Raw genomic sequence first — 25,642 nt, forward strand, 5'->3', positions numbered from 1 at the left:
AGGGGTGGTGGGTGTATGGAACGAGCTGCCGGACGTGGTAGTTGAGGCAGGGACTATTGCAATGTTTTCAAACATTTGGACAGGTACATGGATGGGGCAGGTTTGGAAGGATATGGGCCCAACACAGGCAGGTGGGACTAGTGTATTGGGAATGGGGCATGTTGGTCGGTGTGGGCAAGTTGGGTGATGGGGCCTGTTTACATACATGACCCATCTTGTTGGATGGCAGATTGTGGTTAATGCTGTGACATTTTTGCTTCCTCACAGCAGCCGGTACATTTCTGGTTTGCAACTGGAGGAGCTGGATTCTGCATCAGCCGAGGCTTGGCATTGAAAATGAGTCCGTGGGCAAGGTGAGGTGACCACCATCGCGGGCACAGTGGAGCAACTGGCAGAGCCATTGCCACAGTCGCGCCAGAGTCCCAGGTTAAATCCTGGCCTCTATCTATCTGGATAGAGTTTGCATGATCTCCCCGTGACCACATGGGCTTCCCCCAGTTACTCGCCACCATCATCCTGAAGAACGAGCGTGTGGGTAGGGTTAATTGGTCACAGCAGGTTGCCCCCTATTGTAAACAAGTGGCAGAATCTGTGAGGAGCTGATGAAACTGCAGGGAGTCAGTGTAGATTAATTGTGAATGAGTAGGAGGGAACTGCAGATAAACTGAAGATGGACACAAAATGCCGGAGTAACTCAGCGGGACAGGCAGAGGGAAGGAATAGATGACGTTTCGGGTCGAGAGCCTTCTTCAGTACTTCTTCCGAAACGTCGCCCATTCCTTCTCTCCAGAGATACTGCACGTCCCGCTGAGTTACTCCAGCATTTTGGGTCTTATCTTAAGTGTAAATGAGTGTTTGCTGTTTCGGCGTGGATTTGGAGAGCTGATTTGCTCCAGGTCTAGGATCCTGATTCTTTGACACTAGAAGTGTGAAATAGCATTTGTCTTTACTTAACTTACAGAGATACAGCTTTAGTACATGGAGATACAGCGTGGAAACAGGCCCTTTGGCCCACTAAGTCCATGCACACCACGATCACCCCGTACATTTGCGCTATCCTGCAATAGACAATAGGTCTAGGAGTAGGCCATTCGGCCCTTCGAGCCAGCACTGCCATTCAATGTGATCATGGCTGATCATCCCCAATTAGTACCCCGCTCCTGCCTTCTCCCCATATCCCCTGACTCCGCTATTTTTAAGAGCCCTATCTAGCTCTCTCTTGAAAGCATCCAGAGAACCTGCCTCCACCGCCCTCTGAGGAAGAGAATTCCACAGACTCACCACTCACTGTGAGAAAAAGTGTTTCCTCGTCTCCCGTTCTAAATGGCTTACTCCTTATTCTTAAACTTGCACTTTTACAATGTTACCAAAGCCAATTAACCTACAAACCTGCACGTCTTTGGAATGTGGGAGACAAACTGGCTACCCGGAGGAAACCCACGTGGTCACAGGGAGAACATGCAAACTCCGCACAGGCAGGAGTCTCGGGCGCTCTGAGGCAGCAGCACTACTGCTGTGCCACCCCGATCCAAATGCTTTTTAAAATATTATGTACACCAATCATCCTTTGTGTTTGGGCAAGGCCCAATAGGGGAGATGTACTCGCTAGAATTTAGAAGATTGAGTGAGGATCTTACAGAAACTTACAACATTTTTATGGGGTTGGACAGTCTAGATGCAGGAAGATTGTTCCCGATGTTGGGGAAGTCCAGAACAAGGGGTCACACAGTTTAAGGATAAGGGGGAAATCTTTTAGGAACGAGATGAGAAAAACATTTTTCGCACAGAGAGTGGTGAATCTCTGGAATTCTCTGCCACAGAAGGTAGTTGAGGCAAATTCATTGGCTATATTTAAGAAGGAGTTAGATTTGGCCCTTGTGGCTAAAGGTATCAGGGGGTATGGAGAGAAGGCAGGTACAGGATACTGAGTTGGATGATCAGCCATGATCATATTGAATGGCGGTGCAGGCTCGAAGGGCCGCATGGCCTACTCCTGCACCTGTTTTCTATGTTTCTATGTGTCAATGGAGACCGATGTCCAATTTGCCACTTGCTCTTCCTTCCCACAGCGGAGGCCACTTCATGAGCACTGCGGAGAAGATCCGTCTACCAGACGACTGCACCATCGGCTACATCGTGGAGGCGGTTCTGGGGGTGAAGTTGATCCGCAGCAACCTGTTCCACTCTCACCTGGAGAACCTGCAACAAGTCATGCGAGCTGACATTCCTAACCAGGCAAGCAGCACCAGTAGCCTGATGGTATTTTAAAAGCCGGAAACACGCCCTCTGCCCTTGGGTATTAACACGTACCGCTCTGCATTCCAGGTCACACTCAGCTACGGCACGTTTGAAAATAAAAGGAATGCCATTAATCTGAAAGGGGGCTTTTCTGTCGAAGAGGACCCATCTCGGTAAGTGTGAGCGTTTCTTCCCAAGTGTTAATAGGTTCCAGGAGCAGAGTTAGGCCATTCGGCCCATCAAGTCCATTCCGCCATTCACTCGTGGCTGATCTATCTTTCCCTGTCATCTCCTGCCTTCTCCCCGTACACCCCTGACACGCATACTAATCAAGAGTCTGTCAATCTCCGCCTTAAAAATATCCAGTGACGGCCTCCACAGCCTTCTGTGGCAATCCAGTAAAATCTAAATGGACATTTAGATTAAAGATTAGGCAGGAAAATAGGCCCTTCGGCCCACCAGGTCTGTGCCGACCAGCGATCCCCGAACTATCCTACGTGCTAGGGACAATTTACATCCCCCGGAGCATCCGGAGAAAACCCACGCTGTCACAGGGAGAACGTACAGACGGTACCCGTGGTCAGGATTGAACCCGGGTCTCTGGCGCTGTGAGGTAGCGACTCTACCGCTGTGCCACCGTACTGCCCCTTCCCCCCCCACGTATCCACATTAAGATGTGCATTGTCCACATCTGACTTCTCTTACAAAAAGTACAAATTATGCCTTGCGCTCGAAATAGTCACACACACATGGGGGGAAAAAGTCCTTTGGCCCAACCTGCCCACGCCGATCAACATGCCCCACCTACACTAGTCCCACCTGCCTGCGTTTGGCCCATGTTCCTCTAAACCTGCCCTATCCATGTACTTGTCCGAAAGTGTTTTAAACATTATGATGGTGCCTGCCTCGACTACCTCCTCCAATAGCTCATTCCATAAATAATTTTGGGAAATTATTTCCTAGTTGCAACATGCCTGCTGAGGAGTTAATAAATGTATTAATTGTATTCACTTATTTACAATTGTATTGGCACTCTTGTGTTTGGGGTAGATTGTGGGGTATTTAGTCCTCAATTCAGACACTTTGCAAATATCTTTTACCGTGTTTCTACTTTGATTATGTAGTTTGATGGCAGAATGGGAGGGGGTTTTGGAAAGGGAGGGGGGGGGGGGTTGGAAATTGAGTTCATTCTCTGGGATAAATGTTTAATTGGATAGACCTTGAAAGCATTGGTTTCAAAGCGCTAGCCATGATTTCCCATTTCTTAAAATAATCAGATTGCCTTGTGCAGTCCCCCTCTGAACTCCAAATCTATGCCCCCTCTAGTCAGTTCTTTTCCAAGGTGGACAAAAGTGCTGGAGGAACTCAGCGGGTGCAGCAGCATCTATGGAACGAAGGAAATTTCCTTATTTCCTTCGCTCCATAGATGCTGCTGCACCCGCTGAGTTTCTCCAGCACTTTTGTCTACCTTGTCTTTTCCAGCATCTGCAGTTCCTTCTTAAACATTAAGTTATTTTCCAAAGTGTGTAGACACAAAATTGCTGGAGTAACTCGGCGGGACAGGCAGCATCTCTGGAGAGGAGGAATGGACGACATTTCGGGTCGAGACCCCTCTACAGACTGAGAGTCGGGGTGGGGTGGGGGGGGAAGGGAAGGGAAGGGAGAGTTATAGATGGTGATTTATAGAGAGGATTATGGAGCAGCTGAATGAAAGATATGCCATAAAGTAAAGGGGCCTGGCTTGTTGGAACTTGCTGTCTTGAGGATCGCTGCTTCGGGCTTTACAAGAACCAGCAATTTTGTGGTGGTTTAATTGAACATAATTCCCTTCAAAGCAGCTTGGAGTAGGCAAGGCAACCTGATGCCACCACTTAGTTTACACGGCCCCCTCTCACATAATGACTGATGGAGGGAAGGTTCCTTCTGAATAAAAACCTAAACTTGTAGAGAGAAACTCTAACACGGCTTAACTACCCCCAAAGAACCCCCCCCCCCCCCCCCCCCCCCCCCCCCCCCCCCTCAATATTATCGGTCACCTTTAACACTGAGCCACTTGAGGGAGTATTTTGGCAAATGTTACTTGAGAAACAGTATGGTGGCGCAGCGGTAGAGCTGCTGCCTTACAGCGCCAGAGACGCAGGTTCGATCCTGACTACGGGCGCTGTCTGTCCGTTTGTACATTCTCCCTGTGACCGTGTGGGTTTTCTCCAGGTGCTCCGGTTTCCTCCCATTTGAAGTGCAAACAATGCTGATATATGGCTACAAGTTATTTTACCCTGAAAGGATCATTTGATTCTGATGCAACTAATTCTTTGTGTGGGAAGGGGCTGCAGGTGCTGGTTTAACCCAAAGATAGGCACAATAGACAATAGGTGCAGGAGTAGACCACTCGGCCCTTCGAGCCAGCACTGCCATTCACTGTGATCATGGCTGATCATCCACAATCAATACCCCATTCCTGCCTTCTCCCCATATCCCTTGACTCTGCTATCTTTAAGAGCCCTATCTAACTCTCTCTTGAAAGCATCCAGGAAACCGGCCTCCACTGCCTTCGGAGGCAGAGAATTCCACAGATTCACGACTCTCCGGGTGAAAACGTTTTTCCTCATCACCTTTCTCACTCAGCGAGTCGGGCAGCATCCTTGATGAAAAGGAATAGATGATATTTCGGGTTCAGATACTTCTTTGGACAGAGTCTGGGGAAAGGAAAACAAGGGATATAGATGGGGATGTAGGACAAATGACTGATAGATATGCAAAAAGTAGCAATGATCAAGGAAAGGTGGAGCCCACAATGGTCTATTGTTGGCTGTGGGCTGGGTGACAATAAGTTTTGCAGACAGTGAAACCCAACAGAACGACAGTGAAACTAGTACAAAGACTCGGGTGGGAGCGGGGAGGAGAGAGAAAGGGGTCACAAATGAAAGGTGGGTCAGTTGAACTAATCATTTATTTTTGTTTTGTCCTCCCCAGGTTTCGATCGATTCATTGTGTTCTGTATCCCGACACTCCCTGGTGTCCCCGCAGTGGCGTTTACTGATCGCAAACCTCGTCCCATGTAGACCCCAGTATGTGAAGGGGTTGTGGCGACCACTATGTCTGGCTCTTGTGTAGCTGCGTTAAGGCTCGTTGCTGATTGACAGGCTGCTGTGCGGTCTGGATGTACCGATAGTCTTTAGTATCTCCTCCTGTTCTTTGTCCATTACGGGGGCAGAGCCATGTTTAGATTCTGATTCTGAACAGGAACCGGCAGAAGGCAAAGAGGCACCAGGGGAACGAGCGGTGTGTGTGTGTGTGTGTGTGCCATGTGATTAAATTTTCTCCCAAGTGTGAAATTGTAAGTGTTGCTGTTGTATCAGCGAATCTTTTGGAATGTAAGCCAGTCACTCCGTCCAGCCAGTTTTAAACACTTGCTCGCGCTACGAACTGCAGATGCTGGTTTATCAAAAATAAAAGGCACAAAGTGTCGGCACGATGGCGCAGCGGTAGAGTTGCTGCCTTAGCGCCAGAGACCCGGGTTCCATCCTGTACTGAGCTTGTACGTTCTCCCTGTGACCTGCGTAGGTTTTTCTCTGAGAACTCTTTTGAGTTTCTTCCCACCCTCCAACGAAGGGCAGGCCTGTAGGTTGATTGGCTTGGTAGAAGTGTAAAATAAATTGTCCCTGGTTGTGGGATAGAGTTAGTGTGCGGGGATCGCTGGTCGGAGCGGACTCGATAGGCCGTAGGGCCTGTTTCCGCGCTGTATCTCTAAGCTAAACTCAAAACTATGCGCTGGAGTAACTGAGTGAGTCTGAAGAAGGGTGCTGACCCGAAAAACATCGCCTATCCATGTCCTCTAGAGATGGCACCTGATCTGCTGAGTTACTCCAGCACTTCCTGCATTGTAAACACTTGCTCTTTTTATTTCTGACTATCAGACCATGCATTAAGAACGAGTTACATCTAAGCACCCTGCTCTGTTCTAAACCTTATAAATCCAGATGCTATGCAATTCAAAGATGTTTGAAAGATCTAATTACAGCTAATGCCACAACCTGTTGGAACTGACTCAACAACTTCTGAAGTTTGGAACATTCTCCTGCCTCGACACTCTGATGATGCAAAGAGGCTTAAAAATTGAGATTTCCTGTCGGGATATCTATTCTTTTACCATCTGTTCCTTGCTGACTATGGTGTGGATATAAGGCTTGTGTTTAAAGCTGGCTGCTGGAGGCTCCTAGGCATGGCTTCTGATTCTTTCTGGGGCCTGTCTGTATACGAAAGCACTTTTCCTCCCGACTATTAAAATCCTATGATTATTAATGGCACAAAGGAGCTGGCGACTCTCGAGATAATTCTCGGATTAATTTTGGAAAATGTGCTGCACTAACACTAAATGGATGACTAGCTGAAGATACTTTTTGTTTTTCTGTAATTCAATTGATAGTAACGGTTAATATTTCAAACTGACATTTGAAAGTAGCTTTAAAACAGTGTTACTAACTGAAATGCACAGTGTTACAAACTACAATACACTCCCATCACTTTGGGGTGGAGTTTCTGCCTCACAGCGCCAGAGTCCCCGGTTCAATCCTGACCACAGGTGCTGTCTGTGTGGAGTTTGTACGTTCTTTCCCCGTGGGTTTGCTCTGGATTCCTCCCACACTCCAAAGCCGTGCAGGTTAATTGGCTTCTGTAAATTGTAAGAAGTGAAAGTGGGATTACATAGAACCAGTGTAAACGGGTGATCGATGCCCAGCATGGAGTCAGTGGGCCGAATGGCCTGCTTCCATGCTGTATCTTTAAACAAACCTTTCAGGCCCCATCAAGTCTACTCCGCCATTCAATCATGGCTGACCTATCTTACCCTCTCCTGCTTTCTCTCCATAACCCCTGACACCCGTACTAAATTGGCACCAGACATGTCCTGCACTGTCGGGCAGCAACTCAGCTGAGATGCAGTGTAGTTTTATTATTTTCCTAACTTCCGAACGCACGTACTCCCTAGCATTCTCACCCGCAAAAAAAAAATACTAGAAGCAGAGCTAATATCAATTGATAATATTAGTAATGTAGGAATGATATACATGAATTTTTTTTTAATATGATATGTACCTCCCTCTAATAAAAAGATTACTTAAAAAAAAAACTTCCGAAGGCACGATCTCCCGAGCATTCTCACCCACACCCTCGAGGCATATACTTCCAACGTATAAGAAATGTGTTCCACCCCGACTCCAGATTCAGGCAGAAGATAAAAAGTCCTAAAGAAACGTTTCCCATTGAGTTTGTAGCACTTGTAGCAGGTTGTGTCAGTCATGTTGTGTTATATGACTGTGACCCATACTGGGTTTAATCTAACATGTATATTTATATGGACAGTATTTACTGTCCTCTTGTGTTGCTGTATATTTGAAATGGTCCCTTAATATTCAGAAGCGGTTCTGATCTGTAAAAACGTGATGTTTGTATTTGTTGTTTGGTTTCATTGCTTCTCTTATTTATATTCCAGCATCTGGAAACAAAATATTGTAAAGCACTGTAAATATAATCACTGAGACTCAGGGAGGGAACCTGAATGGTTGCAGTGAAAGCTGATGGGGCCCCATCCATCCTTTTCCTTTCTAATAAAGGATTTTATTGCGTGACATGAAACTTCGAGTTGGCTGATTTGTAATTGAATTGCGTCTCGGAAAGAACTGGCAGGCGCTGGCTTAAATATGAAGACAAGATGCAAAATGCTGGAGTAACTCAGCGGGACGGGCAGCATTTCTGGAGATACACAAAAATGCTGGAGAAACTCAGCGGGTGCAGCAGCATCTATGGAGCGAAGGAAATGGGCAACGTTTCGGGCCGAAACCCTTCTTCAGACTTAAGGAAATACCTTAAAGAAACCCTTCTTCAGACCTAAGGAAATAGGTAACGTTTCGGGCCGAAACCCTTCTTCAGACTTAAGGAAATACCTTAAAGAAACCCTTCTTCAGACCTAAGGAAATAGGTAACGTTTCGGGCCGAAACCCTTTGGGTTTCGTCCCGAAACGTTGCCTATTTCCTTCGCTCCATAGATGCTGTTGCACCCGCTGAGTTTCTCCAGCATTTTTGTGTACCTTTTCGATTTTCCAGCATCGACAGATGGCGCAATGGGCTAAGTGTTCGGCTGGCGACCGGAAGGTAGCTGGTTCGAATCCCCGCTTGGAGTGCATACTGTCGTTGTGTCCTTGGGGCAAGACACTTCACCCACCTTTGCCTGTGTGTAATGTAACGTAATTATGTGAAGCACTTTGGGGTCAATGCAAGTTGACTAAAAATGTGTTATATAAATAAGATTATTATTATTATTATTATTATCTGCAGTGCCTTCTTGAGCATTTCTGGAGAGGTTGACAAAGGGGCTCCACCCGAAACGTCACCCATTCCCTCTCTCCAGAGATACTCATCGGTTGGAGCTGCATACTAAATCTCGTTGCACTGACGTGCAATGACAATAAAAGATATTATTATTATTATTATTAATGCCTGTCCCGCTGAGTTACTCCGCATATTGTGTGTGTGTCCTGTATTTCAATTTGTTTATTGTCACACGTACCAAGATGCAGTGACAGATTTTATTTGCATGCTATACTGCAAGTCACGCCGTGCACAAGTACCACAGGTGGTGACAAAGCCAAAAATATCAGAGTGCACAATATAGTGGCACAGGAAAAAGTGCAATATTCCCAATGACCTAGGTTGGAAGATGACTAGAAGATGATGACTTTACGGACTAGAAGGGTCGAGATGGCTTGTTTCCGTGCTGTAATTGTTATATGCTTATATATTATATAAGATATGATATATTATATACGAGGACCTCCTCCTAGCTTGGGGAAGGGATGCAATCCTTAGGGAAGTCTTTACTCAGAGGGTGGTGAATCTGCAGAATTATTTGCCACAGAAGGTTGTGGAGGCCAAGTCAGTGGATATTTTTAAGGCAGAGATAGATAGATAGATTGTTGATTAGTACGGGTGTCGGAGGTTATGGGGAGAAGGCAGGAGAATGGGATTAGGAGGGAGAGATAGATCAGCCATGATTGAATGGCGGAGTAGACTTGGTGGGGGAAATGACCCAATTCTACTCCTATCACTTATGACTTTACGAACATATCACAGAAAGGTGGTGAACATGATGCCAAGACCTTCTCTTATCTGCCTGTACATTATCCATCACCCTCAGCTTACCTAAAAGTCTCTTCAATGCCTCTGTGATATCTGCCTCCACCACCATCACTCCTGGCAGTTTGCTCCAAGCACTCATCTGTGCATATGTAAAAAGAAAAACACTTGTGTACAAAGGAACTGCAGATGCTGGTTTACACCGAAGATAGACGCAAAATGCTGGAGTGACTGAGTGGGACAGGCAGCATCTTTATCCACGGGGGGAAAAAAGAATAGATGACATTTCTGGTCGAGACCCTTCTTCAGACTCTGTCTTCAGTTTTGAATTTGAAGACTGATTTTGAAGGGTCTCGACCCCAAATGTCATCCAGAGATGCTGCCTGTCCCGCTGAGTTACTCCAGCTTTTTTTGTGTCTCTCTTTGGTTCCGCTGGGTGGTGAGCTGCCCCAAGCGAAATACGAGATACTGTTTCTCGAATTTGTGTGTGGGCCTCACTCAGAAAGTGGAGCAGGCCCAGGAGAGGAAGGTCAGTGTGAGAATGGGAAGAGGAGTTAGTGTTTGGCAACAGGGCTGTGTGGGGGTGGGGGGGAAACTGGGAACAGAAGGAGTTGGACTGATTTTTTTCCCCACCCAACACTTCAATGCGCATAAGCTGCTAGTTACTGCAGAGATGTCACACAGCGTAGATTACTAACATTGACATTACTTGCACAAATTCCTGCTGTGCCCATGAGTATCACAGGCTTTACACAGCACCGGCAACGTTTTAATCTTCTTCAAGCTTAATCCTCTCTGCGACCACCCCCCTTGGTTTCAATCCCCTGATTCCTGCTCCCCCAACTCCTTCTAAATCTTTATCCCAGGACTCTAACTCTTTGCTACCTCCTCTCCAAGCACTTGATCATTTTTAACTGCCTTGCAAACAATCCTATATCTGATCTCAACAACATAATTCAGGGTTTAAGAGGGAACTGCAGATGCTGGAGAATCGAAGGTTACACAAAAAAGCTGGAGAAACTCAGCGGGTGCAGCAGCATCTATGGAGCAAAGATGCTGCTGCACCCGCTGAGTTTCTCCAGCTTTTTTGTGTAACATAATTCAGGGAGAGTTTCCTGCCAGCTGTTATCAGCCAACTAGACCATCCTGTCATGTGTCACGAGTACCGAGGTACAGTGAGGAGCTTTTTGTTGTGTGCCATCCAGCCAGCGAGAAGACTGTACATGATTATAATCAAGACGTGGATAAAGGGAATAAGATCCAAGAGCTCGCAGTCTCGGGTTGAGACCGACGTCGGGAAGCTCCAAAGACGGCACGACGTCGCTGGGACATGTTGGCCGGTGTGGGCAAGTTGGGCCGAATGGCCTGTACCCACACTGTATCACTCTATGACTCTAAAGGTCTTGACCCAAAATGTCACCCTCCACACATGCTGCATAGAAAACATAGAAACATAGAAATTAGGTGCAGGAGTAGGCCATTCGGCCCTTCGAGCCTGCACCGCCATTCAATATGATCATGGCTGATCATCCAACTCAGTATCCCGTACCTGCCTTCTCTCCATACCCCCTGATTCCCTTAGCCACAAGGGCCACATCTAACTCCCTCTTAAATATAGCCAATGAACTGGCCTCAACTACCCTCTGTGGCAGAGAGTTCCAGAGATTCACCACTCTCTGTGTCAAAAAAGTTCTTCTCATCTCGGTTTTAAAGGATTTCCCCCTTATCCTTAAGCTGTGACCCCTTGTCCTGGACTTCCCCAACATCGGGAACTGCAGGACCCATTGAGCACTCGAGCACTTTGTGTTTTTGCCTTGGATGGCAGTTCAGTCATATAATCACAGGGGCTGTCGTGGTTGACTGAGAGAACTGTGTGGCCTCCTCCCACTCCCACTCATTATGTTCGTATCGTATATTTCCTGTGAAACACAGCAGAGGATCAGCAGAGGGAAAGAGAGTCACGGAGTGATACAACTATTTTCTCACAGACTGATGACCTACTCTCTGCTCTAATGTTCAATGACTTAATACAAACGTTCCTCTTGATTATTCAATGGTTTAACGCTACTTGATGTCACTGTTCAATGATGCTTCACTGTCACATGTACCTAGACACAGTGAAGTTCATTGTGTTACACATAATTCAGTAAAACACATACTCTACATAAACACACTGATACATACATACAAAAGTACGACAATTGTACATCAGAGTCAAAGAAACATTAACATAGAAACATCGAAAATAGGTGCAGGCTATTTGGCCCTTCGAGTCTGCACTGCCATTCATTGTGATCATGGCTGATCATCCACAACCAGTAACCCATGCCTGCCTTCTCCCCATATCCCTTGATTCCACTAACCCCTGGAGCTCTATCTAACTCTCTTTGAAATGCATCTGGTGAATTGGCCTCTGCTGCCTTCTGTGGCAGAGAATTCCACAAATTCACAACTCTGGGTGATTTTTTTTTTCTCTCATCTCAGTTTTAAATGGCCTCCCCTTTATTCTTAGACTGTGGCCCCTGGTTCTGGACTCCCCCAACATTGGGAACATTTTCCTGCATCTAGTTTGCCCAGTCCTTTTTTACATTTTATATGTTTCATAGTCATAGAGTGGAAACATGCCCTTTGGCCCAACCTGCCTACACCGGCCAACATGTCCCAGCTACACCAGTCCCACCAGCCCACGTTTGGTCCATATCCCTCCAAACCTATCCTATCCATGCACCTGTCTAGTAGGCCCCACTCGGTCATGAGTGACCATGGGTGATGCATCCTAGTTTGCAGGTGATGTGTGGTCGGATGCAAGCCTGGGCGATGTCACATGGAGGACAGGCTGTTGCCCATGCAGCACGTCCCCTCTCCACGTCGCTGATCGATCCAAAGGAACAGCAGGGCCGTTACAGTTTGGCACCAGCGCCATCGCAGGAGCTGCCAGAGCGAGGTTGTAGACAACGACGAACTGCCTTAGATGCTCCGACTCCGGATCTCTTTTAGGTTTACTCCTGGAGCATTTTCCATGAATGAATATGGTCACAAGGCAGTGGAGGTTTTTCAATCAGAGTTTTCCCTCTCCTAGATGGACTGCCTCTCCAGGCTGACGAGCCCCATCTGCCCGAGACTCGTGGGGGCGGGAGCGTCTACCTTCCTGTGCAGGTCTACAGCACCTGCCCACTGCCCAAAGTGTACCTGTCTAACTGTTTCATAAATGTTGGGATAGTCCCTACCTCAACTACCTCCTCTGCCAGTTAGTTCCATCCACCAGCCACCCTTTGTGTGGAAAAAGTCACCCCTCTGATTCCTATTCACTCTTTTCCCCTTCACCTTAAACCTATGTCCTCTGGTCCTCGATTCACCTACTCTGGGGCAAGTGACTCTGCATCTACAAATCATTGTACAAAGAACTAAATCATTCTGAGTTTAGTGTCAAAGTTTTAAATGCATTTGGAAGCATTGTGCATCTACCCGATGTATTCCTCTCATGATTTTATACACACAGGGATAATGGTCAAATGTTTTCCAAAGCAGATCTTGTTCCACGATATATTATGTGACAATTGGTTGTGACAATGTCACTAATGATTCTTGACTAACTACAGATTGTTGTACATTCCGATGTTACTTTCTTTCTCCCGTGTAAAATGTGTACGGAGAATCAAAGATCCGGATATCCTACACAACCGAGATTGGAAGATAACTTCCTTGTTGCGCTCTTCCCTGAGGGAAATCCACTATTTGTTTAAGAAAAGTTTTGACTCATTTAAGTTAGCAAAACCACCCGCTAATTTGTAACCACCCTCTAGGTTCTATGGGCTAACTATTCATAGATGTTCAATTAATAGCAGCTGGTTGGAGGGAAGGGGTGGGGGGTGTAGGTGCATTCTTTACAACTCTATAACTAGGGTGGTGCGGAGGCACAGCAATAGAGTTGCTGCCTCACAGCGCCAGGAATCCCGGTTCGATCCTGACTGCGGGTGCTGTCTGTACGGAGTTTGTACGTTCTCCTCGTGACCTGCGTGGGTTTTCTCCGGGATCTTCGGTTTCCTCCAACACTCCAAAGACCTGCAGGTTTGTAGGATAATTGGCTTGGTATAAATGTAACATGTCCCTAGTGTGTGTGGGGTGGTTAATGATGGTCGGTGCGGACATGGTGGGCCGAAGGGCCTGTTTCCGTGCTGTATCTCCAAAAGAAAACCTCAGTCTTAATACAGAATGGTATTAGGCTAAACACTGCTCAATAATCTCATTTATAAAAGCATTTGCCAACAATAAACCGATACCAATGAGAAACTCAGTCAATAGAATTAGTGTTGTGAACCCTAATGCAAGAATATAATCATTAAATTTGATCAGCTATACAAGGTTGATGAGGTGACTACCATTTTGGATATTTAGTTTAGTTTAGTTTAGAGATACAATGCGGAAACAGGCCATTCGGTCCACCGAATCAGCGCTCACCAGCGATCCCCGCACATTAACACTAGTCTACACACACACTAGCGATAATTTCCATACCACAGGCTGTGAGGCTGCTAAACAGTCACTCTGTACTCACAGTCACTTGATTCTGCGGCTGGCACGGACACTTTAATAATTGGCACTGGCCACTCAAATCAGCTGCCCCGGACATTTTTATGATTGGTTTATTGTATTTTAATGTTGTGTTTTACCTGCTTTTAACTATTTATTTATACTGTTCCATCAGGGACTGGATTGTTTTTAGTGTTATTATGTGTGAAACGTTTTAAATTTCATGTGCGATGCTCCGCTATTCCCTGGGAAACGTCTTTTCATTTTGCACTGTACAACTGTTGCTTGCAAGATGACAATAAAGGTTGATTGATTGATTGATTGAATTTACAATGATACCAACACTAATTAGCTTACAAAGCTGTACATCTTTTGGAGTGTGGGAGGAAACCGGAGCACCCGGAGAAAACCCACGCAGGTCACGGGGAGAACGTACAAACACCGTACAGACAGCGCCCGTAGTGAAATTTGAACACGGGACTCTGATGCTGTAAGGCAGCAACTCTGCCGCTGGTTGGCAGAATGAATTGATGGAATGGATTCCTGAACAATTTTCAATGTCCACAGGAAATGTCATTTCCAAACAACCTTGTTTTGTTTAGTTCATTGTCACATGTACCGAGGTGCAGGGGAAAGCTTTTGTTGTGTGCTAACCAGTCAGTGGAACGACATCAAGCCGTTCACAGTGTACAGATTAGTGATAGAGGGAATAACGTTTAATGCAAGATAAAGTCCAGTAAAATCCGATCAAAGATAGTCCAAGGGGTCTCCAGTGAGATGGATAGTAGCTCAGGACCACCATCTAGTTGTCGATACGATGGTTCAGTTGCCTGATAACTGCTGGGAAGAAACTGCCCCTGAATCTTGGATGATCAGCCATGATCACATTGAATGGCGGTGCTGGCTCGAAGGGCCGAATGGACTACTCCTGCACCTATTGTCTATTGTCTATTGTCTAACCTGGAGGTGTGCGTTTTCACACTTCTGTACCTCTTGCCTGATGGGAGAGGGGAGAAGAGGGAGTGGGCTCCACATAGACTAACGTGCAGGGAGATAGACACAAATGCTGGAGTAACTCAGTGGGACAGGTCGCATCTCTGGGTCGAGACCCTTCTTCAGAGTCCAGGTCCATCCACTTGCACCGAAAAAAATAATTGCACTACTATGACTGTATGCACGTAAATATATTTATGCATTGTTCATATTCTATGTCGCTCTTCTAGGGAGATGCTAACTGCATGTCGTTGTCTCTGTACTGTACACTGCACAATGATAATAAGGATTGTATCTGAATCTGAATCGGACACTTGTGGACAGAGTGGATTGGGTTCAGATATCCTGAGTCCAAGGGCGTCCTGCAGAGTTTCCCTCCCGGCCACGTAGCACCGAGGATGGACATGTAAAAAAGACGAAGTCTCACTCTAATACACTTTTGGAAATGTTAAACAGGCTCGACAAAGTTAACAATCAGCGCCTTGTTAAGACTATTCAACGGCAGCGGAGGAGAGAGGGCGCAGAATTGATGCTGGCTGGCTGGCTGGCGACTAGCGAGCGTAAATAATTTCCTTTCAGTTCCTCACTGAAGGCCGCTGTAAATTGGTCAAAGGGAATTCCGGCCCCTGTTTATCTGCGAGGCAATAATTTCAGGTCGGGTTGCCCGAGATTACTTTGCGTACAATGCAAATCAGTGTGTATAGCTAATGAAAGCTGTAGGGGGTTCTTCTCTCTCTGTCTCTCTCTCTATCTGCCCCTCAACTTGCAGATTTACGTTTCCACGTTGAACAGAAATAACTCAACGGATCCACAGCCTCAATGGGTTCTAAAGTGTAAAAGCAGTTGCCAAGGCGACGAAGAGTGAAAACTGTTTAAAAAAGGAATGATAAATGGTTCCCCCCCCGCCCCCCTTTCCCCTCCCCCTCGTTTTGTTTTCCTTGCTGTTAGGCTTCTGTGAAATGGGGGCATCTGAGTGTAAATAAGGTGGACATGGGGGAAAGAATTAAGCAGTGTCTTGTTTGACAACTTGGAACCCTCCTCAGGATAGTCCGTATTTCATGCATTCCGTGGCAATCTGATTTCAATGGTCACTTCGTGTTCAAAGGATGTGTTCCTCCCCACCGCCCCAAACCTAGAGGGGTCACGTTAAGGACATTTGCAAGAGGAATCCATCACGAACAATTGACCTGGAAAAACAAAAAAAGGCATCTCAGATTCAGATTCAGATTCAATTTTAATTGTCATTGTCAGTGTACAGTACAGAGACAACGAAATGCATTAGACAACGAAATGCATTCTCTTTCTTAATGTGAGCTTTAGATCCACAAATGGCAGCAGGGGTTGGAGAAAGCGCTTGCATTCCTCTGTCTGTGAGCTGGGCTGCCACTGGCACCACCGTGGAGCAACGCAAGGCAACGGGGCTTTGTGTGGCCGTGGACAGTCCCTCCCAGAGCAGATTGTAAAACTCTTGGCTGGGTTACGAGGCGGGGAGAAGCGGGGAGAAGCCGAGAGTGCGGGGGAAGGAAGCGAAACCGGGCTGTGTCTGTTTGTTGTACCTTGGGCCACTCACTTGTAAAATTCGTCAAGATGCTTCGGTCAGGTGGCAAACAGCAGGTAGGGAAAAGTGCTGGAGAAACTCAGCGGGTGCGGCAGCATCTATCGGGCGAAGAAAATAGGCAACGTTTCGGGACAAAACCCTAAGGAAATAGGCAACGTTTCGGGTCGAAACCCTTCGGGTTTCGTCCCGAAACGTTGCCTATTTCCTTCGCTCCATAGATGCTGCCGCACCCGCTGAGTTTCTCCAGCAGTTTTGCCGACCTTCTGGAATCTCTGGAACTCTCTGCCACAGAGGGTAGAAACATAGACTTGGTTTATACTCTCTAGAATTTAGGAGATTGAGAGGGGGGTCTTATAGAAACTTACACAATTCTTAAGGGGTTTGGACAGGCTAGATGCAGGAAGATTGTTCCCGATGTTAGGGAAGTCCAGGACAAGGGGTCACAGCTTAAGGATAAGGGGGGGAATCCTTTAAAACCGAGATGAGAAGAACTTTTTTTTCACACAGAGAGTGGTGAATCTCTGGAACTCTCTGCCACAGAGGATAGTTGAGGCCACAGTTCATTGGCTATATTTAAGAGGGAGTTAGATGTGGCCCTTGTGGCTAAGGGGATCAGGAGGTATGGAGAGAAGGCAGGTACGGGATACTGAGTTGGATGATCAGCCATGATCATATTGAATGGCGGTGCAGGCTCGAAGGGCCGAATGGTCTACTCCTGCACCTAATTTCTGTGTTTCTATATTTCTATGAAAGTGATGCGTGGAAAGGCTTGGGGGGGTGTGCAAAGATTGGGGGTGGGGGAGGGTCATTCTCAGTCTACCCCACGACAGAAGGGGGAGGAGTTGCCCAGTTTGATAGCCACAGGGAAGAAGGATCTCCTGTGGGGTTCTGTGCTGCATAGAAACATAGAAAATAGGTGCAGGAGTAGAGGCCATTCGGCCCTTCGAGCCTGCACCACCATTCGATGCGATCATGGCTGATCATCCAACTCAGTATCCTGTACCTGCCTTCTCTCCATACCCCCTGATCCCTTTAGCCACGAGGTCCACATTTAACTCCCTCTTAAATATAGCCAATGAACTGTGGCCTCAACCACCTTCTGTGGCAGAGAATTCCAGAGATATCTTAGTGGAACCAGTCTGTTGCTGAAGGTGCTCCGTAGGTTGACCTGTCCGTCATGGAGGGGGTGAGCCCCGAAACATAAGTTTGAAGAGGAGTCTCGACCCGAAACATCAACAATTTATTTTTTCCAGAGATGCTGCCCGATTCGCTGAGTCACTCCAGCTTTTTGTGTCTATCTTCGGTTTAAACCAGCACCTGCAGTTCCTTCCTGCACATAACGACAAAGCACAACAGGCAAATCAGTTTGCTTTTGTTAAACCAGGGTGGGGGGAGAACATACAAAGGGACATTTTAGCCCATTTATTTAGTTTAGAGATACAGCGCAGAAACAGGCCCTTCGCCCGACCGAGTCTCCGCTCCAACCAGCGATCCCAGCACACTAACACTATTCTACACACACACGAGGGACAATTTTACAATTATACCACGCCAATGAACCGCGAAACCTGTGGGTCTTTTGAGTCTGGGAGAAATCCGGAGCACCCGGAGAAAACCCACGCAGGTCACGGAACTCATTGCCACAGAGGGATGTGGAGGACAGGTCAGTGGATATTTTTAAGGCAGAGATAGACAAATTCTTGATTGGAACGGGTGTGAAGGGTTATTAGAAGAAGGCAGGAAAAGATCTGTAATGGGAGTTAGATGTGGCCCTTGTGGCTAAAGGGATCAGGGGGTATGGAGAGAAGGCAGGTACAGGACACTGAGTTGGATGATCAGCCATGATCATATCGAATAGCGGTGCAGGCTCGAAGGGCCGAAGGGCCTACTCCTGCACCTATTTTCTATGTTTCTAAAATGGGATTAGGAGGCAGAGATCAGCCATGATTGAATGGCGGAGTAGACTCAATGGACCCAACGTACAAACTCCAACTCCAAGCACCCGTAGTCAGGATCGAACCTGGGTATGTGGCGCTGTCAGGCAGCAACTCTTACCGCTGCACCACCGTGCCGCCTTCATTATCATGTATCTGTACATGGTGGGCGGCTCGATTGTAATAATTTATAGTCTTTCCGCTGACTGGTTAGCACGCAACGAAAAGCTTTTCACTGTGACAATGAACAAAACACAAATACCAAAAAATAGTGGTTCCCAAATCATTATGCAGTCAATTAAGTGACTTGAAAGGAACGTGTAGGAAGGAACTGCCGATACTGGTTTTCACCGAAGATAGACACAAAGTGCTGGAGTATCTCAGCCGTACAGGCAGCATCTCTGGAGAGAAGGAACGGGTCGAGACCCTTCTTCAGAAGAAGCATCAGCCATCCCTTCTCTCCAGAGATGCTGCCTGTCCAGCTGAGTTTGACTCCAGCATTCTGTGTCTAACTTGAATGGAAAGTGGTTGTAACAGGGAACCTCACAACTTAAGAAAAATAATTTCATATCAATTACTCTGAATAATGAATTACGTGGCAAGCAAATAATGCAGTATTGGCCATGCTTAGTATGTCTTTGGTAGCAGAATGGCCTGCCAGAGGCTAAAATATCCTGAGATGGAGAACATAATAATTGCTTCTCAAATTATATCATTTCCCAACAATAAAAGCTTAGAAATTGCATCTGGAGACGTTGGTAGTTGGAGAAACTAACAACGTTACATTGTCCACTGACTTAGCAAGCCAAAAAATATAAATGGATTAACTTCCACAGCAAAATATTGAATGGAGTGAATACTCTTAGAACAGATGATGTGATTATCTGATCAGTTTCCTAATATGAATTTCCAGCCTCGTCTTTGCAGAAAAATCATGGCCACTTAGAACGAGTCTTAAATAGTTCAGTCTAAAAAAGAAAATTAGATTGCACGAGAAGACCAGTCCATGAGGCGTTCTTTAGGTTTTACAATGTTAATTAACAGAGCAGTAAAAATCCAGTAACATTTGTCTATAAACGAGTTAACCCGTCCCAGTTTGATTGGTGTAAAGGCCCCTCGATGGCCCCTGGTTCCAACGTACTGTGCATCGTTTTATTGAGATTTCTCCTCATTATCACATAGGAGAGTGGAGATGGAATCAAAACGGCCAAATGTGTTTTTTTTTGTTAAAGATGCACTGAGTCTGCACTAACCAGTGATCACACATTCACACTAGCTCTATGTCAAGTATAATTGTCACTTGTACCGTGGTGCAGTGAAAAGCTTTTGTTGCAGCTAACCAGTCAGTGGAAAGACTATACATGATTACAATTGAGCCGTCCAAAGTGTACAGATAAATGACAAAGGAATAACGTTTTGTGTAAGAGTCCTTTAAAGTCTGATTAAAGAAAGTCCGAGGGTTGGAGTAAGGTAGATAATGCCCCTGTCCCACTTAGGAAACCTGAACGGAAACCTTTGGAGACTTTGCGCCCCACCCAAGGTTTCCGTGCGGTTCCCGGAGGTTGCAGGTGGTTGCCGGAGGTTGCAGGTGGTTGCCGGAGGTTGCAGGTAGTGGAAGCAGGTAGGGAGACTGACAAAAACCTCCGGGAACCGCACGGGAACCTTGGGTGGGGCACAAAGTCTCCAGAGGTTTCCGTTCAGGTTTCCTAAGTGGGACAGGGGCATTAACAGCTCAGGACCGCTCTCTAGTTGGTGGCAGGATGGTTCAGTAGCCTGATAACAGCAGGGAAGAAACTGTTCCTGACCATCGGACAAACCAACCTCCCTTCCACTGACTCCATCCACACTTCACGCTGCCTTGGCAAGGCCAGCAGCAGAATCATGAACGGGTCTCACCCCAGTCACTCCCTCTCCTCCCATCAGGCAAGAGGTACAGAAGTGTGAAAACACACACCTTCTGATTCAGGGACAGTTTCTTCCCAACTCATTGGAGACCCATGGATTATCTTTAAGAAAGAACTGCAGATGCTGGAAAAATCGAGGGTAGACAAAAATGCTGGAGAAATTCAGCGGGTGAGGCAGCATCTATGGAGCGACGTTTCGGGTCGAGATCTATCATTAACCAGACTTTACTGGACTTTATCCTGCACTAAATGTTATCCCCTTTACCATGTATCTGTACACTGTGGACGCCTCTACTGCAATCACATATGGTCATTCGGCTGACTGGTTAGCATGTAATAATAACGTTTTTCACTGTACCTCAGTATACATGACAATAAACTAAACTAAACTAAATCTAAGGGTATAATGTGGTTCAGTGGTTATATCACTCGACCAGTAATCCAGAAGCCTGGTCCACAATTCAGATGGCACCTGTAACATGACCTGTAACCCTTTAGGCTGAACATAGTTAATCTGTGGAACTCGTTGCCACAGAGGGCTGTGGAGGCCAGGTCAGTGGATATTTTAAAGGCGGAGACAGACAAGTTCTTGATTTGACTTGGGTGTGAAGGGTTATGGGGAGAAGGCAGGAAAATGGGATTAGGAGGCAGAGATCAGCCATGATTGAATGGTAGAGTAATAATAATAATAATAATAATAAATTTTATTTATGGGCGCCTTTCAAGAGTCTCAAGGACACCTTACAAAAATTTAGCAGGTCGAGGAAAAACATGTAAGGGGAATGAAATAAATAGCAGAGACATGACTAGTACACAAAGTAAAGACAGAATTCAATTCAAAACACAATATGAGGCAATTAATGCACAGGAGTAGGCTCGATGGGCCGAATGGCCTAATTCTGCTCCTACACCTTGTGAACCTGTGAACATGGTGACTCTTGGTGTGTTGCCTCAGAAAAAAATCTATTATTCTTAAATTACAGGAATAGATCGGGAAATTCACAGAGTCTCTTGCCCCAGAGACCAGAGGACATAGGTTTACGGGAGAGGGGAAAAGATTTAATAGGAATCTGAGGGGTGACTTTTTCACACAAAGGGTGGTGGGTGTATGGAACGAGCTGCCGGAGGAAGTAGTTGAGGCAGGTACTATCGCAACGTTTAAGGAACAGTTAGACAGGGACATACATGGATAGGATGGGATTGAGGGATTTGGGCCAAACGCGGGCAGGTGGAACTAGTGTAGCTGGGACATGTTGGCCAGTGTGGGCAAGTTGGGCTGAAGGGCCTGTTTCCACGCTGTATCACTCTATGACTCTATCAATGTTGTACTCTTGTATTTATGCATCAGTGTGCTAATGTAGAGTGATTTTACTGAATTGGATGCAATACAACAAAGTTCTCTGTATCTAGGTACATGTGACAGTAAAGCATGATTTAACATTGAACCACTGCATAATCAAGAGGAACATCCCTATGAAGTAATGGAACATCAGAGCTCGGAGTAGGTCATCAGTCTGTGAGAAAATAGTTGTAATCTAATTCACCCATCTTGTTCTCATATCTGCTCATCCCCTTTACTTTCATCCAGTTCCCCCAACTAATCTTTTATGTTGACATAATTTCTTTCTCAACTGTGGAGGCTGGAAATGAGTTCCAGAGTGCAACAGCTCCTTATAAGAAAAAAAATATTTTGTTCAGCCGTCAGAAATCTCATACTTTTAAACTTATATCAATAGGCCCCAATTGTTGGCTCCAGGGGTTGATGGAGACCTCATCTGTCTGTCCACCTCATCCATGCCTTCAGTATATTTAAAATACAGTTATATCGCCACTCTCTCACACTTTACTTTTCATACGTTAGAGATACAGCGTGGAAACAGGCCCTTCAGCCCGTCCAGTCTGTGCCGACCAGCAATCAGTCCGTACACTAACCTGCACATAGAAACATAGAAACATAGAAAATAGGTGTAGGAGTAGGCCATTCGGCCCTTCGAGCCTGCACCGCCATTCAATATGATCATGGCTGATTATCCAACTCAGTATCCCGTACCTGCCTTCTCTCCATACCCCCTGATCCCTTTAGCCACAAGAGCCACATCTAACTCCCTAGGGGTGGTTACATCTAACAACACTAGGGATGATTTCACAACTTTATCGAAGCCAATTAACCTGCAAACCTGTACGTCTGTGGAGTGTGGGAGGAAACTGGAGCCCCCGGAGAAAAGCCACGCGGTCACGGGGAGAACGGACAAACTCTGTACAGACAGCGTCCGTAGTCAGGATCGAACCCGGGTCTCTGGCGCTGTGAGGTAGTAACTCTACCGCTGCGCCACCGTGCCAGTGTCTCACAGCCTAAATAATCCTCAGGGGAGCAACTATCATTGATGTGTACTTACAATTGGGTTCTTGCTTTGCGAAACACCACAGCCACAAGGTGGTGCGGCAGGTAGATCTGCTGCCTCACTGCGCCAGAGAACTAGGTTCGATCCTGACCTTGGGTGCTGTCTGTGCGGAGTTTGCATGGTCTCACTGTGACCGCATGAGCCTCCAGTTGATCCCACATCCCGAAGATGTGCGACATAGTACATTTTTTCTTGCCCATCAGCTCATCTTAACTATCAAACTATCTATCACTTTGATAGAAAAGCCCAGTGTAGATTGTGACAGGAAGTGTAAATGTACTCTCCAATAGACGGTGAAGCAACACTACAGGAATGCAGACAATAGACAAGAGACAATAGGTGCAGGAGTAGGCCATTCGGCCCTTCGAGCCTCCGCCGCCGTTCAATGTGATCATGGCTGATCATCCCCAATCAGTACCCTGTTCCTGCCTTCTCCCCATATCCCCTGACTCCGCTATCTTTAAGAGCCCCATCTAGCTCTCTCTTGAAAGTATCCAGAGAACCTGCCTCCACCGCCCTCTGAGGAAGAGGATTCCACAGACCCACAACTCTCTGTGTGAAAAAGTGTTTCCTCATCTCCGTTCTAAATGGCTTACCACTTATTCCTAAACAGTGGCCCCTGGTTCTGGACTCCCCCAACATCGGGAACATTTTTCCTGCCTCTAGCGTGTCCAAATCCTTAATAATCTTATATGTTTCAATGAGCTGAGAACAGTTTCTTCTTGACAACTATCACAACTAATCACCTCTGTCATATCCCCTTCCTCAGAGGTGCTGTCACATAGGCTTAACAATCAACTCTACTTCATTCACTTATTCTATTCTTTTACCTTATTTTTCACCACTTCAGAGTGCACTATAATTTTTCGTTTTAGTTTTAGAGGTACGGCGTGGAAACAGGCCCTTCGGCCCATTGAGTCTGCGCCGACCAGCGATCCCCATACCGTATTTCTCCCCTACAGACCAAGGACAATTCACCTACAAACCATGATGTGGGAGGAAACCAGAGTACCTGGAGAATACCCACCTGGTCACAAGGTGAACATACAAACTCCGTACAATTAGCACCCGTAGTCAGAATCGAACCCTGCTCTCTGCCGCTGTAAGGCAGTAACTCTACCGCTGCGCCACCGTACCTCCCTATGCCATTCAATCTTTACATTATCCTGAAGATGCTGGTGTAACTCAGTAGGCCAGGTAGCATCTTTGGCGAAAAGGAATAGATGACATTTCGGGTCGAGACCCTACTTGATCCAGAGATGCTGCCTGTCCCACTGCGTAAATCTAGCATTTTATGTCCATCTTCGATATAAACGGTCACCTGATGTTCCTTCCTACACGGTTTATTTGCACTATCTTGTTGCTTTGCATTCGTTGACTTATGTATTGTTGTAGTTGTTGCATTTTTTTGTTTACTCTGCGAGCGTGAAGTGAAGAAAGAATTTCATTGCAGCCTGGCCTGTATGGCAGTAACCATCTTATCGAGTCTATGTCACAAGATTAGAAATTGTTCGTCCAGAACCGAACACACTTCTCGGCATCTCCATACAACGGCGTCTTGCGCTTCCTCTGCTTCTTGTGCGTGGTGGTGGAATTATTGGTGGAAACAGGGCCGTGACGTGAATGCTCTTTCCTTGATCCCCGATAAAAAACTAATCTGAATCAATCTGAATTATACATCTCCTTGAAAATGATTGGGAGCCATATTATGCAAAGTACATCAGTACGTTGTCACTCAGAATTGGCATAGTCCTTCCCCTATGCACAATGTGAAGCAAGTTGGGGAGGACAGTGTTGTCCGTTCTTCTCTGATAGATTTTAAAACTATCCCATGTGGGAGAAACCTGTCCTGCTCTTCCCAATGCCGCCATCTGGTGGCACGTTCGACAACTGCCAATACAAGACAGATTCTTTCTACCACGTCAGGATGGTTGACAAGTCCCTTAATTGGGGGCCATCTATGCATGGATCACCTGCCAAATTCCTGCTGATGGGAGTGAGTTCTTAGGAATGGAGATTAACCTAAAGGGCCTGTCCCACTTAGGCGATTTTTCAGCGGACAGACACACGCCGCGATGAACGGGAAGGTTGGCGCTGTGATTAAGACGGCTAGCACAGTGTACGGCAAGTCCTTTAAAAGAGGGGGGGGGAGAAGTCCTTTAAAAGAGGGGGGGAAAGGGGAGTGGAGAAGGAGTGGAGGCAACTTTTAAGAAGCCAGAGATACACGTCTGTGAAGCTCGGCGGAATTTAACATTACCGGTCGGTTATACTTGGTTCTGAAAACTCCTGCTCATTTTTTTTTCCCCAATGAGCCAATGCAAATGACTGGTCAGCAAAGGCGATTAACTAAAACGTCCTACGACTATCTCGACTACCTACAACTACATGGCGACCCCACTACAACTGCACCTACGACTACAGGATTAGCGATTATCTCCAATTTTTAGTCGTAGAGAAACTTTCAACATGTTGAAAAATTTGCGGCGACCATTCTGAGGCCGCGACTCGTTCCTAGAATGCGGGAATTCCTCGCGACCATGAAGGAGACTCACCAGAGACCACCAGAGTCTCCTGCACTCGCCTAAAAAGTCGCCTAAGTGGCACAGGCCCGTAAGGATTACATCAACCAAGGCCTCCAAAGGGCACAAAGTGCTGAAGTAACTCAGCAGCATCTCTGGAGAACATGGATAGGTGACGATTTTGGTTTAGAAATGTCATCTGAAAAGGCTCTCGACTCGAAATGTCACCTATCCGTGTTCTCCAGAGATGCTGCCTGACCTGCTGAGTTGCTGCAGCACTTTGAGTCCTGTTATACATCTGCAGTTTCTTGTTTCTAGACCTATTCTCCTTCCTTCCTCTGGCTTCACATTCTGTGCCTCTTCCATCTTTGTCTCCTTATCTCACACTTTTTATCTTTTCACCTCTGGCCTTTAAGCCTAAATTCAATAAAAT

The 25,642-nt window shown here is 46.3% G+C and overlaps 1 protein-coding gene across 1 annotated transcript in view; it reads left to right on the top strand.

Annotated features, from left to right (window-relative positions):
• Positions 1 to 7,872, top strand: part of lfng (LFNG O-fucosylpeptide 3-beta-N-acetylglucosaminyltransferase) — a 31,650-nt gene extending 23,778 nt beyond the window's left edge. The window contains exons 5-8 of the mRNA XM_055651129.1: positions 268 to 353; positions 2,070 to 2,235; positions 2,326 to 2,411; positions 5,212 to 7,872. Coding sequence (XP_055507104.1) covers positions 268 to 353; positions 2,070 to 2,235; positions 2,326 to 2,411; positions 5,212 to 5,278 — 405 coding nt within the window. The 3' untranslated portion in view covers positions 5,279 to 7,872. The remainder of the gene's footprint in view (positions 1 to 267; positions 354 to 2,069; positions 2,236 to 2,325; positions 2,412 to 5,211) is intronic.
• Positions 7,873 to 25,642: the final 17,770 nt, after the last annotated feature.

This window comes from Leucoraja erinacea, chromosome 20, assembly GCF_028641065.1.
Source record: "Leucoraja erinacea ecotype New England chromosome 20, Leri_hhj_1, whole genome shotgun sequence".
In the NCBI taxonomy this organism is placed as follows: domain Eukaryota; kingdom Metazoa; phylum Chordata; class Chondrichthyes; order Rajiformes; family Rajidae; genus Leucoraja; species Leucoraja erinaceus.